Below are 11,055 nucleotides of genomic sequence, written 5' to 3'. Positions count from 1 at the left end.
TTGTACTTGCCGACGTGCACCTGAAAGACCGTCTTCTTTGAAAAAGTCTTCTTCGTCTGGCGTACAGGCTTGGATCTTGGCACCGGCAGCGGCTAGTTTCAGGTGAGAATGTCCATGGGTGCTACTTAGATGGGATTCAACCACCTGAGAATGGAAAATTCTTCGCCATTCCTTGACTGCTTTGGCAAGGCATCTCCTTTGGCGTTGTGTTTTGTAGCTGGCACTAAATATCTCTCGGTGGAATCAGTTACGATGACTTGCTTCGAGTCTCTGGTGTTCTCACCACTTGTGCCGTTGACAAAGGGCTCGGCTTGGGGTTACAAGCGCTTCCGGGCCCAGCGTTACCCTGGGGGTGGGTACGAGCCACGTTTTTCTTCCAAATCGAGATCAGGACGTTTCATTGGTACGTTTAACCTTTCCGCACGTCGGGCAGCGAGTTTTACGGTGTGGCTTAGACCGAAAAAGGGTCTTTGATTGCCCTGGTTCCTAGCAATAAGAACATGTCTAACTAGTGTCACTGTCCCCTAGCTTCGATCTCTTCCGCATCATCCATGAACGTTCTGCCAGCTGGAGAGTGATACATTCTACTTCGTTCTCGAGCTTGTCTTCTGGGGGATCCGTATCAGAACGCATCAACTCGAGCTTGGGCCTTACAGATTAGACAGACTGCGTAGCAGATTTCGTCGCCTTGAAGGCGTAAAAGCCTGCGGCTAAGTCCTTCATGGTCTTTTCGGTTCTTATGAAGTTGTCGGAGAACGTTACGGAGTTGCGAAGCAAGCCGTACTTTGGCTCGTCATTGAAACCAGCCTTCGAATACATCTTGTCCATTTTACCAATCGAAGCGAGCAAATTAACACCATGCAGTTGGCAGCTCATAGCCTTCTGAATGTTTCTTCCTGCCTAGATGTCACGAGAAAATGGTCAGACAGGGACCTTTTGAAGCCTTCGCAGTCACTGATGGCGTCGGTCACATCCAATTATGACTTCAGGTGTCAAAGTAGTAGTCGAGAGCGGAACCCCCGAAGTGACATAAGACAGCTCCTGCGGTTTCCTTGTCAGGCTTGCCGTGCATGATGATTTTTTCGTATACTAACAGAAATTTGGAAACATGATACCCGTTCGACCGATCCTGATAACTGGGTGGGCACCCGCACTGCCGTCTGCGTCGGCCCTCTACAAGAGCACCATGTTAGATGTAAAGCAGGGGTCGGTGTCCGTCTCTCCGGGAGAGTGATTGGCCCTCCCTTTTATGGTCCCCTACACTCCTTTCAGAAGTGTCCTCCATCCCTCCGTCACAGGCCTCTAGAAACGTCCTCGACCGATTCTCTAAAAAATTGATAGAATCTGTTATTGGACTGAAATGTACTTTTTCACTAAAATCCTTTCACAACGATCTAGACTTTTTCTCCCTGTTTAAAACAAAACACTGAGTAGACCCTAAGGTTCTGCAGTACCTCGGCGGCAGCCCTCTAGAGTTGCCGAGTTACTAAAATGTGCTGCGCAGTGCAGAACTCTTGGGGCGCTTTTCGACAGAAAGACACCGTACAGGCTGCGTCACGCGCTTTCGCTGGCAGGTTCGCGCTCTAGTGGCATTGCTGCTGCCCCCGTGCGCTTAATTACTGTATTAAACCTCAACACACACTGGCACAACGTGGTGGAGGGATACAGATCGGGACGGCATCTTTCTTCCACTTGATTTGAGGCGCATGGAACGGCTTCATCACCCCCATGTTTCTCGCATATGCCGTTTTTCGGGTGAAAAAACAATCCTAGAAGACAACGCCCCAGAACCATTTTCAAATCAGAGCTGAAAACCCCTTACATCGAATTGGGGTACTACCCTTGATAGGCTTTCCGTAAACAGCATGTACTGGTATCTACAAGTATTTGTGATGCACGAGTTTAATGGCTTTACTCCACTCCGACACTTTCCAAGCAGCAATTCCAATTTGATTTCCAGTTTGCCAGCCTCGTCCAGGTCACCGACGAAACCAGCTACATAAAACTACAAAGCAGCGGATATCTTTGTTCTCTTAAAAACGTGGAAACATGATTAACACACACGAATGCACTGACACTGATCATGTCCCATCACTCCTCGCTGGTAGCATGCTACACGAATCGAATTGAGGAAGTGTGCTTGTTTGAAGGGGTATCGATGCTTGGATGGGGGAATCTGATGTTTCAGAATGCGCGAAAAGGGATTGTCATGTCGGAACCAAGGTGTCAGGTAAAAACGTCAGTGGAAGTGCGACTTGCGGCAACTCCAAGTGGAGCACAAGTGACAAGTTTTTCTTGCGCTCTTCGGAAGATTTGATCTTTAAGTCCGCGAGAAGTGACTTCCCAGTATTTCTGGATGTAACCGCGTACTCTGGAAGATGCAAGAGTTGAGTAGAAAATTTCTTCACTTATACAGTGACAGATACTGACTGTCTTGAAAATAGTTTGGGAGACCACCACTACTTCTTCGTCGCAGCCATACCTGTACATTTCTGGCAGGTCCGCCTCCATCGGCACTGCATAAACATTTTGCGAGGTTTTGATTGAAGGCTCGGTAGAGTGCAGACCTCTCAATCGATCTGGAAGTTCCAACGAAAGCAAAGCATTAGTGTGTGGTCCGCACGCAAATATAATATTCCTTCATCTATGGAAATCGTCATTGCTTTCAACTGGGTGTCTGGTCTTCACTGCTACAAGATTTCATGCGACGAACTATAATTTCCTGCGTGCAGACACATATTGCTCAGCTCATACGTTGACCAGACTGTCCTCCAATCTTGCATGAGGATGATTTCGACAAAACCGCCAATCGATACATTCCAAACCTTTCTCGGAATAAAACGTTTGTATAGAACATTGTTTTCAGTTCGAACCTCGAGCAGCGCACTTTCCCTGTAGGAGTAGTGCTTGTCATATAACTTAAACGCGTCATTTGAGCGTGGTCTGCACTGTCAAATTCTACAAGCTTAGTCTACTGTCAGGTCCATCGCGCTTTAACAGGCCGTTTTGAGGATTCCAATCCCAATTTGTTACTGACGGAGACGTGCAGTCGGAGTCATTTCTTTTTAGGTGCAAATCTGCAGTAAGACAGGGAAGAACTTGGGTCATCTTATCCAGTATTGGGCTTCGGCCACGCAGGTTTTCCAACAATCTAGACTCCGGGATTTCCTTTTAAACGTTTTTCATGAGACCCCTAAAACCAAACTATTTGCGGGTTGTCCTCAACTCCTCTCAGACAGCCCCTCTCAAGCAATATGATGACTCTCCTGGCAAAGTCATCATGTTGAATTGCAACGTGATTTTGAGATTGAGACAACCTCAATATCAATGTATGCCTGAAATATAGTATTTGGAGTATGCCAAGACCGCTGCTATTCATGAGCCAAAAAGCGTCAGACAACAAGGAAGAAAGCGTCCGTAGGCGCCGGATAGCAAATTAATTGAGCGAACATGTTGACGGAAACCGCCAGAGGGAGACTGTCTGGAAGAATCAGCCGGTATGTGGAATCTGACAGAAGCGGGTCACTGTCGCCGCAGAATATTACACAGTGGAAAGCACGACATGATTTCATTTTTTTCGCTGTGCGTTCAGCGTATACAATCCTGGAGGCTCACGGGAGAGAAGCTGACCAACTCTGCTTCAAAGTGACCTGTTACTCGATTTATGCGTTTGTAGAAATGGAAGGTGCGAAGGTGGTACTGATCCGTCCAGGGAGGCGAGAGACTGGTCCTTACGAGGTGTCCACCGCAGGGCGTCTACTACAGATACACGCGTTGTAGATTCTTTGGTGTGGTGGTTCCGTCCCTGCGGGAAGTGATATACTCTAGTCAGTTGGCGAATTGACGGGGAAACAGAACTGAGCAAAGTGTATCGCTGTGAGTACGTGCACCACATATCATGGGAAGTGTCAGTATGTCGAAAGAAGTGCAAATACGATTCCGATTTAGATAACGGAGCCCTCCTATGAAGACAAGCAGTTGCAAAACGCCTATATGTTTAGAAGCGTTTCTTATAGGTGCTTTACACACTTATCCTACCGGCAGTGTGCGTTATGGGTGTGCGGAGCATGCACGTTGTCGAAAGACAAACCGAACACGGGAGCATTGCCACTTGTCCAGGTTGGTATAGGCCAGTCGTATCTTTCTGGCACAGCATGGGGTTCTTCGCTCTCTAGTTTTAGCAAAATGCAAAAGATGTGATCGTGCTGGAGCATGTCTCGGTTCCAGAGTGCCGGCCAGCATGGTCGAAACCACTATTGAGGCACACAAAGGCTTCAAAGAATCCTTCAGGACTGTGGGAAATATTCAGACTATAACGGACGAGAACGTATTATAGCTTTAAAGCACCCACGACGTCGCACGCTCAGACAACTACAACAATATGAGGTCTTGCTGGCTGTATGGGTTCGCATTCTACAATTCGTCAATGTTTACGTTTAGTAGCAACACGAGTTGCGCCACTTCAAAAAGGCACAAATTGCAATAATGGACACGGCAATGTCGATTGGGACGTAGCTTTGTGCCCATGCACAAACAGTACGCGTTCAATCTCGCCTCGAGGAACGCAATCAATCTTGTGTGACGATAGCCTGCACCTCAAGAAAAGGAACGTTTTGAGGGGATAAGCATAAGGGTGGCCGCAAGCGTGGATGAAAACGACTATATTGTGGGTCTTATCCTAACCGCATCTACAGAAGGCTGTTCAAGAGAGACGACACCTTAATAGTGGCACCTTAAAGATGGAACCCTGTAGTCGAGAGCTGAGATATCAGAAGTTGCAGTTCTGCGTAGTTCTGGAGATGGATTTATCATGAGTTCTCTGCTGGTGTGGTTGAAAAGGGTTAGTATACTGTGGGACACTTGTTTTTTGCGTGGTGCCGGCGGACCTTCACTCCGAGGTGTACGGCAGAAGGACGATGTGTTTCTGCTGTACACGTGTCCAAGTGTAATAGACAAAAAGTCGCATGCAGTATGATGTCACCTTTCAGTACTGGTTGACCTGTTGACCTCAACAACGTACGCGCAGGTGACGTGGCAGATGTCCATGGCGCAGGTCGCGATGCTGAGGCCGACCACGACGCTGCCGGTCGCTGCGCGGCTCGTTCTTCGACCCGCACGTGCACCTCGCACGGCCAGATGCACGCGCTGTGCGGGGACCCCGACGACCTCAAGACGATGCTGTGCGAGTTTAAGCTGCATGCATTCAAGACGAAGAAGTACGTTGCATTGCCTGCTGAGAGTCTACCGTAACAATGGCTACGTACATGCAGTTTGGTGCGTTGAACAGCTGCGCGCCTATCAACTGGCCCGCGACACACAAGCCGCAACAGCCGAGCGGAACCGCGCACGAAGGGGTCGTAACAATGCTTCCAAGTCACGCCCTAGACTACGCGGGCCGGGTGCGGCAAGGTTTCGCCAGCGGACTTGTCGCCCTACACTACAGTAATCCCCTGTGGCCTTGCGGTTAACACAGCCCGACTTCTTGGGAGATGCGCCCCGCAGCCTGCGATGCATCGCTCATCATCATCGCCGTACTTGCGATCGCACTCGTGGTGGGCGCGTTTACTTACCTGACAAGCGACCAAGCGGTTTCTGCATTCTACTGCACCCCAAATTCACCAGCTCTTGCAAAACGGGCAAGTGCTGTGCGCCCAAGATGTATAACCTGTTGTGCACTTTTTCAATTTGCTACGACAGGCTCCTTGCGTGACATAAACTAAGCACAGCGTGCGCGGAGCTGCTACCCTAGGAGAACACAACACCGGAGATTACCAAAAGGCGCCAAGATCAAAGTGAGGTTGCCCAGTGTTAAAATCATGTTGATCTCAGTGATATTTTCGGTCAAGCGACAAATTCCATTCAGATGGATACCCTTATTCTTCTGCCTTTGAACTTTGAGAACCGATACCTATTGCACTCATCGATTATATACTGCGATGTGCAGTGCTGGCCATGGTGTAAAATGGACGCGAATCACACACGACTAAACTCGAAGATAAGAAAGACTTGCACTTGTTCGTCCCTTACAAACTCCCTTCTTCCAGTCATGGAACGAAGCAACGGGCAAATCTCGCTGCTAAAGGGGCGATGGATCAATCGCGAATTGAGGAATACACAGTATGCTAATGAAGATGCGTAAATGCCAACAGAAAAATGTGAGGCGCCGTCCCGCCTTTTAAAGTTTCTTAGAATGACATTAGAGACATGTTGAGGATGTCTCAGTACAAATGGATTCATATACTTGGATGGGGAGCACAGCAGGGAGAGGACCCGGCGGAAGCGAGGCCTATCTAAGACACCTGTCCATATTTGTAAAAAGGAAACCAATCCCTTCAATGCTCGCCTTCCATTCTCCTTCTCATTCGCGACTATCCTCTGGCAATTTATCTAATACAGGGAGTGAGGATGTCAACCACAGCCGGCCTTTATTTTCGATCTGGACGACTGCGGCCTCAGCCGCAAGCACCCGTCTCGCAGCTTGCCAAGTCAATCGGTCTCAACTCCACCCTTGCACAATCCTGCGCCTGCCAATTTGTACACCTTTTCTTTAATGCATTTGCCCTCAGCAATAATAGCAGACGGGGCATGGGGATATCAGTTTTGCATGCACATAAAGATTGGTATTATGTAGAAGTTGGCTCTTTGAACGGGGATTGTGGTTTCGAAGATATCTGGAAACAAGGCTTCAGCGTTGCTGAGAAATGCTTGTCTGCCAGACTTACCTGATAATGACCGGGAAGGACAGACAGTTTTCGCGAGGATCTATCCTTCTACTACGTATAACTCAGGTGCGATGGAGAGGGTATCTCTCTTCTTCGCATGAGCAAAGGCCAGAAAAATACTGGAGGCAGAACACCAGCCTCGCCTGAGGTCACTTGTGACCCATTGTGGGCACTCGAGAGCTCTAGATTTTCGAGAGCGCGCCAAGGGCAGAGCGGGGTTTGCAGCTGTGGATAACATTATGGTCCTGGCGGACGTAAGTGTGTGCCTGGCGTCGTGTCCAACGGCACATGGCGCTGTAGAAAGCGAATCTACTGTAGGCCCGCGTAAGGGAAACTTGTGTGCGCAGGTTTGGTTCATTGCCAGCCGTTTCAAACAAACACCTCTATTGCGGCTTACATTGGGGGTCTCGCTCTGCTCCCCGTCTATTGTACACAGCTTCACAAGAGCATCTGTGTCGTCGTGCGTACGGATAAAGCTGCCAGATTTGAGAGTTTCGGCGACGTGGTACAATCTCAAGCAGAAAGTCTCGACAGTAATAGTTGCCTCCTTCTCACAGAAGGTCCTCTCATTGGTCCTGATGCTTCTTCGACGATATTCGCACTATACAATTCAGCATTGTATAACATGTTAGTGCGAATATCGTCGAATCAATACAGCATTGCTAAAGCGGAGGATTTATTCCCTTGCCCCCATTCTCCTTATAGTTGACGATTGAGAGATATCCCGGTACTGCACATTGTTGACGGAGCTCAAGTCTACTGTAGAAGGGGCTATTGCACTACAGGAATATGTTGGGGTTGCCTCAAGATGCCGTTGAAGTCGGTCGGTACAGTTGTGTCCAAGAGTATGTGGGAGGGGGGAGGGTGACAAAATGGTCGCTGCCCTCAACATGGCGACAATAATGACTTAGGGTCATCCGACTGGGAGACATGTAGGGGTTGTCTACTGGCTACGAGTGCAGACACGCTCCGAGTGCAGATACTGTATGAGCACCGAGGCTTGCCGAGGGCATCATAATATGCAATATTATTGCAGCACGAGGCCACGTGTCTGCACGATGTAGCCAGTAGACAATATGCTTGTCTATCGGCTGCTACAGGGACTGTCAGCCATTTTAATTGCAGTGGGTTCGAGTATACTTGTTGGCTTGATCATTCTGCATCTGCACTGTGGTGCAGACATTTTCGGCAGTACTATCATACTCGTACAGTGTAGTGCAGACATCTGCAATTTTTGCACTGCGCTGAACCCCACCAAGCCCTTTTGAGTTTGCCCTCGTTTGTCCCCGCTGTCACGGTGCGTATGTCTCCTCAGCCGGTAGACAATAATATTGTAATATTATTACTCCTACAACTCGACGGGTTATTGTAAAGACAGCTGTCCTACACGACAAGATGAATGCCATGCTCGCAGAGAATGATCGTGCGGCCCGGCGCGAGTGCTACTCCGCATCCAAGCCTCAGAGTGTGCACCAAACGAGCTCAGTCTGATGGTCAGGACGCGCCCCGGGAAGGCATCTATCTTCGGCCTTTGTGTGTAGCCCCTGTCGTAAAAACAAGACTCACTGTGTTGCGGAGAGCCGCCTCGGACATCTTTACGACAAGGTCAGCGGTCCGCACATTTGAGATGGGCACAGCGACTGAGACGCTTTTGCAAAGCCGCAGTGGAAGTGCCGCCTGTTATATATCGTGTGCCCCTCAAAACCGCCACCCCACCTACCCTACCGAAGGCCATGTCTTGTTAACGAGAAACTCATTGGTCGCATGGCCGTTACAAGCACTTTTGCGGCGGCGGATTCCACAGTTGGAGGTGGATGAGATAAACTTTAGGAGGGCTGGCGAAACAAAATATCCTTGGGCAACAGGGTGAACCCGAGAAGTGGGGACTTAGGAGGCGCGAGGTGTGGCTGGCAGGGGAATGATGCAAATGCGATGGTGGACTCACTGTAATGAGACGGTGGTAGGCACGAATCAATACTGGTTACACACAGACTGGCTGGTGAGGAGACATGTTTCACGGATATCTTCTTTCGGCGTTAGTGGAACTGGAGGGAAGCAGGACTTGTGCCAGCCGCAAGTGCGATTATAGCCGCGGGCCCCGTGCTGCAGTCGGCAAAGTAATGAATGAGACAGATTTATGTTTACTTGGGCACCAAACTATTGTTTCAAAAAGGGATGAATTTAGGACTCGCCAGGAAGAAGTTACACGAGAAGATTACTCGTTTTGTGCAAGCAGTAAGCACTCGCTGTGTATTCAGGGAATGGTGGGCAGGTAGACCTTTAAGCTTGGCGCGGACGCGGGTTTAAATTGGGGCCGTATAATCGGTGCCGAGTGGTCGTAGAGTGCGGCGAGGCGAAACTGTGGGAACCAGGGTGCTGGGGCGGGCAGGCGAGGCGTAGTGGTGTTTGTTAGGTACAGTAGAAGCTCGCGCACGGATAAACGCATGGAGTTGTTGCGAAATAACGCATCCTGGACCGACTCGCTCTCCACGGCTTGTCCCGTACCAACAAAGCGTATAGTATCTGCTGAGAGGTGCCACGGCACTAGCAATTGGTTGTCTTTTTGATGCATTTGAATATTTCAAACACGGAACGGTAGGGCGATGCGATAGCGTACGATGGAAACGCAAGGGAGATGAAATGAATACTTTACTGGATACTGGACGGTATTCGGTATAAAACACTAGAGCATTTTGAAGAAAGTTGATGAAGCGAGGCTGTTTGTGACGACAGTCTCGAGCGGGGGCAGAGGTGATCGTGGTTTACAAGTAGTACGGTCCACAATTGGATTACTGTAGTTGAGTTGTGTAGTATCCCAAGATATCTGAACGGGCAATAATGTCAGCGAGTATCTCAGGTACAAATGTGATGGAGAAGCGAAGGTAGCAATGGAATGTGATTCGTTGAAATGAAAAGAGATTGTGCGGCGTATCCGTTGCGGACAAGAAGTTGGGCACCGTTGAATATGTGGGCGACGGGGCGTTCCTGGAGGGGATAGATTGTGTGAAACCGCCTCCCCGGGGGTGAGCGGGTGGTGGAAGGACGGATACCGTAAATTATATACACCTGCAAAGGGGGGTGACCAGGCGGGTGAAGACGATCTCTGGTTCGGGCCTCGAGAGGCGGCGCATTGGCGTTGTTGTACGGTATTGTGGACAGGGCGGTGGTTGTGAAGTTGAAGTGATAAGGTGTCCCGAATGTACTACCCTTCTGAAGGGTAATGTACTGTACAACTCACCATTACCAGTGGTAGGCGAGAAAGGCGACACAACTTGAAGATAGTCGGTCTGCGACTCTACGGCAGGATTTGTGATGCATGGCGCGGAGCTCTCGGGCGCCCTCAATTGGCGCACTCAATTGGTGCACTCTATTGGTGGCTGGCGCACCCAATTGGCGCTGACGCTGAGGCGGGCTGTGCAGATTAAAGTGTAACTTTACCAGGGTTGTGCGTGCAGGGGCCACGGCGTGGAGGGCGGAGGCGGTTGAGTGATACAGTAAACAGCCTCCAAGTCCGGAAACATATGATAAAAATACGACGCGGGCGGACTCTACCCGCCCCAAATCACAGTTGTTGTGGGCCAGCAAGCCCCAAATCGTGTGATTAGCCTCACGCAAGTTGCAATCAGAACGCCAATCTACATGATTGAAATTTGGAAGTGGACCGTGACTTCCGCTATGATCCTTTGGGGCTCTCGAATCTCTCCGCGGGAGACCTCAAATCCAACAGGACTCCATACATCTACTCCCAACTTGATATCTCTCCGCTACATTCATATCGCGAGCATGCTCGTGAGAGGCACGCCCCCACCACCAGCCCCCACCACCGGCCCCCCCTCCCAGAAAGTGTCCAGCCCCATGCTTGTAAAACGACAGCGTTATTTATGGGGTCTGACAGCGAGATCGTGCCCTGCATCCACAATCTCCCCCACATGCCCCGTCCTAACTCGGAATGTGCCGGATTGGGCTGCTGCTTCTAAACTTTTTCTCAGTCTTCCCATTCAAATTTACAACTCAAAAACATACATTCATCGCCCCTCATTCGCTTCATAGAGACATCCCGCTGTAAATATACTCTGCATACAGCATGTCCTGAGACTGCGCTTCAATGACCAGCCCTCGACTCTGCACTCATTTCTCTCATTCGCCGTGGTCCCCCCCCCCTGCCCCCCCCCCCATGGCCATATGTACTGCAAAAGCAGTGTGGTACTACTGCACTGTACCCTACTCTCTGTACGCTTTAACAAGAACAACAACCTGTCTCAGCGTCCATGCTCAACCTCTCATGATGATGCCTCGTTCAAACAGAGGCTGCCGTCCTGCCTGCTGCCTCCTG

General features: G+C 49.8%; 2 protein-coding genes; both read left to right on the top strand.

Annotated features, from left to right (window-relative positions):
* Positions 1–5,252: 5,252 nt before the first annotated feature.
* Positions 5,253–6,333, top strand: CHC_T00008100001 (hypothetical protein). XM_005712030.1 is given in 2 exon segments: positions 5,253–5,468; positions 5,469–6,333. The coding sequence occupies 1 exon segment, from the start codon at positions 5,253–5,255 to the stop codon at positions 5,466–5,468; it is 216 nt and encodes a 71-aa protein (XP_005712087.1). The 3' UTR covers positions 5,469–6,333.
* Positions 6,334–10,827: 4,494 nt separating this feature from the next.
* CHC_T00008099001 (hypothetical protein) overlaps positions 10,828–11,055 on the top strand; it is a 438-nt gene continuing 210 nt past the window's right edge. Inside the window, exon 1 of the mRNA XM_005712029.1 lies at positions 10,828–11,055. This exon is cut by the window's right edge and continues 210 nt beyond it. Coding sequence (XP_005712086.1) covers positions 10,828–11,055 — 228 coding nt within the window.

Source organism: Chondrus crispus, genomic scaffold, assembly GCF_000350225.1.
Source record: "Chondrus crispus Stackhouse genomic scaffold, scaffold_94, whole genome shotgun sequence".
Classification (NCBI taxonomy): domain Eukaryota; phylum Rhodophyta; class Florideophyceae; order Gigartinales; family Gigartinaceae; genus Chondrus; species Chondrus crispus.
This window is presented reverse-complemented; position numbering and strand designations above follow the sequence as displayed.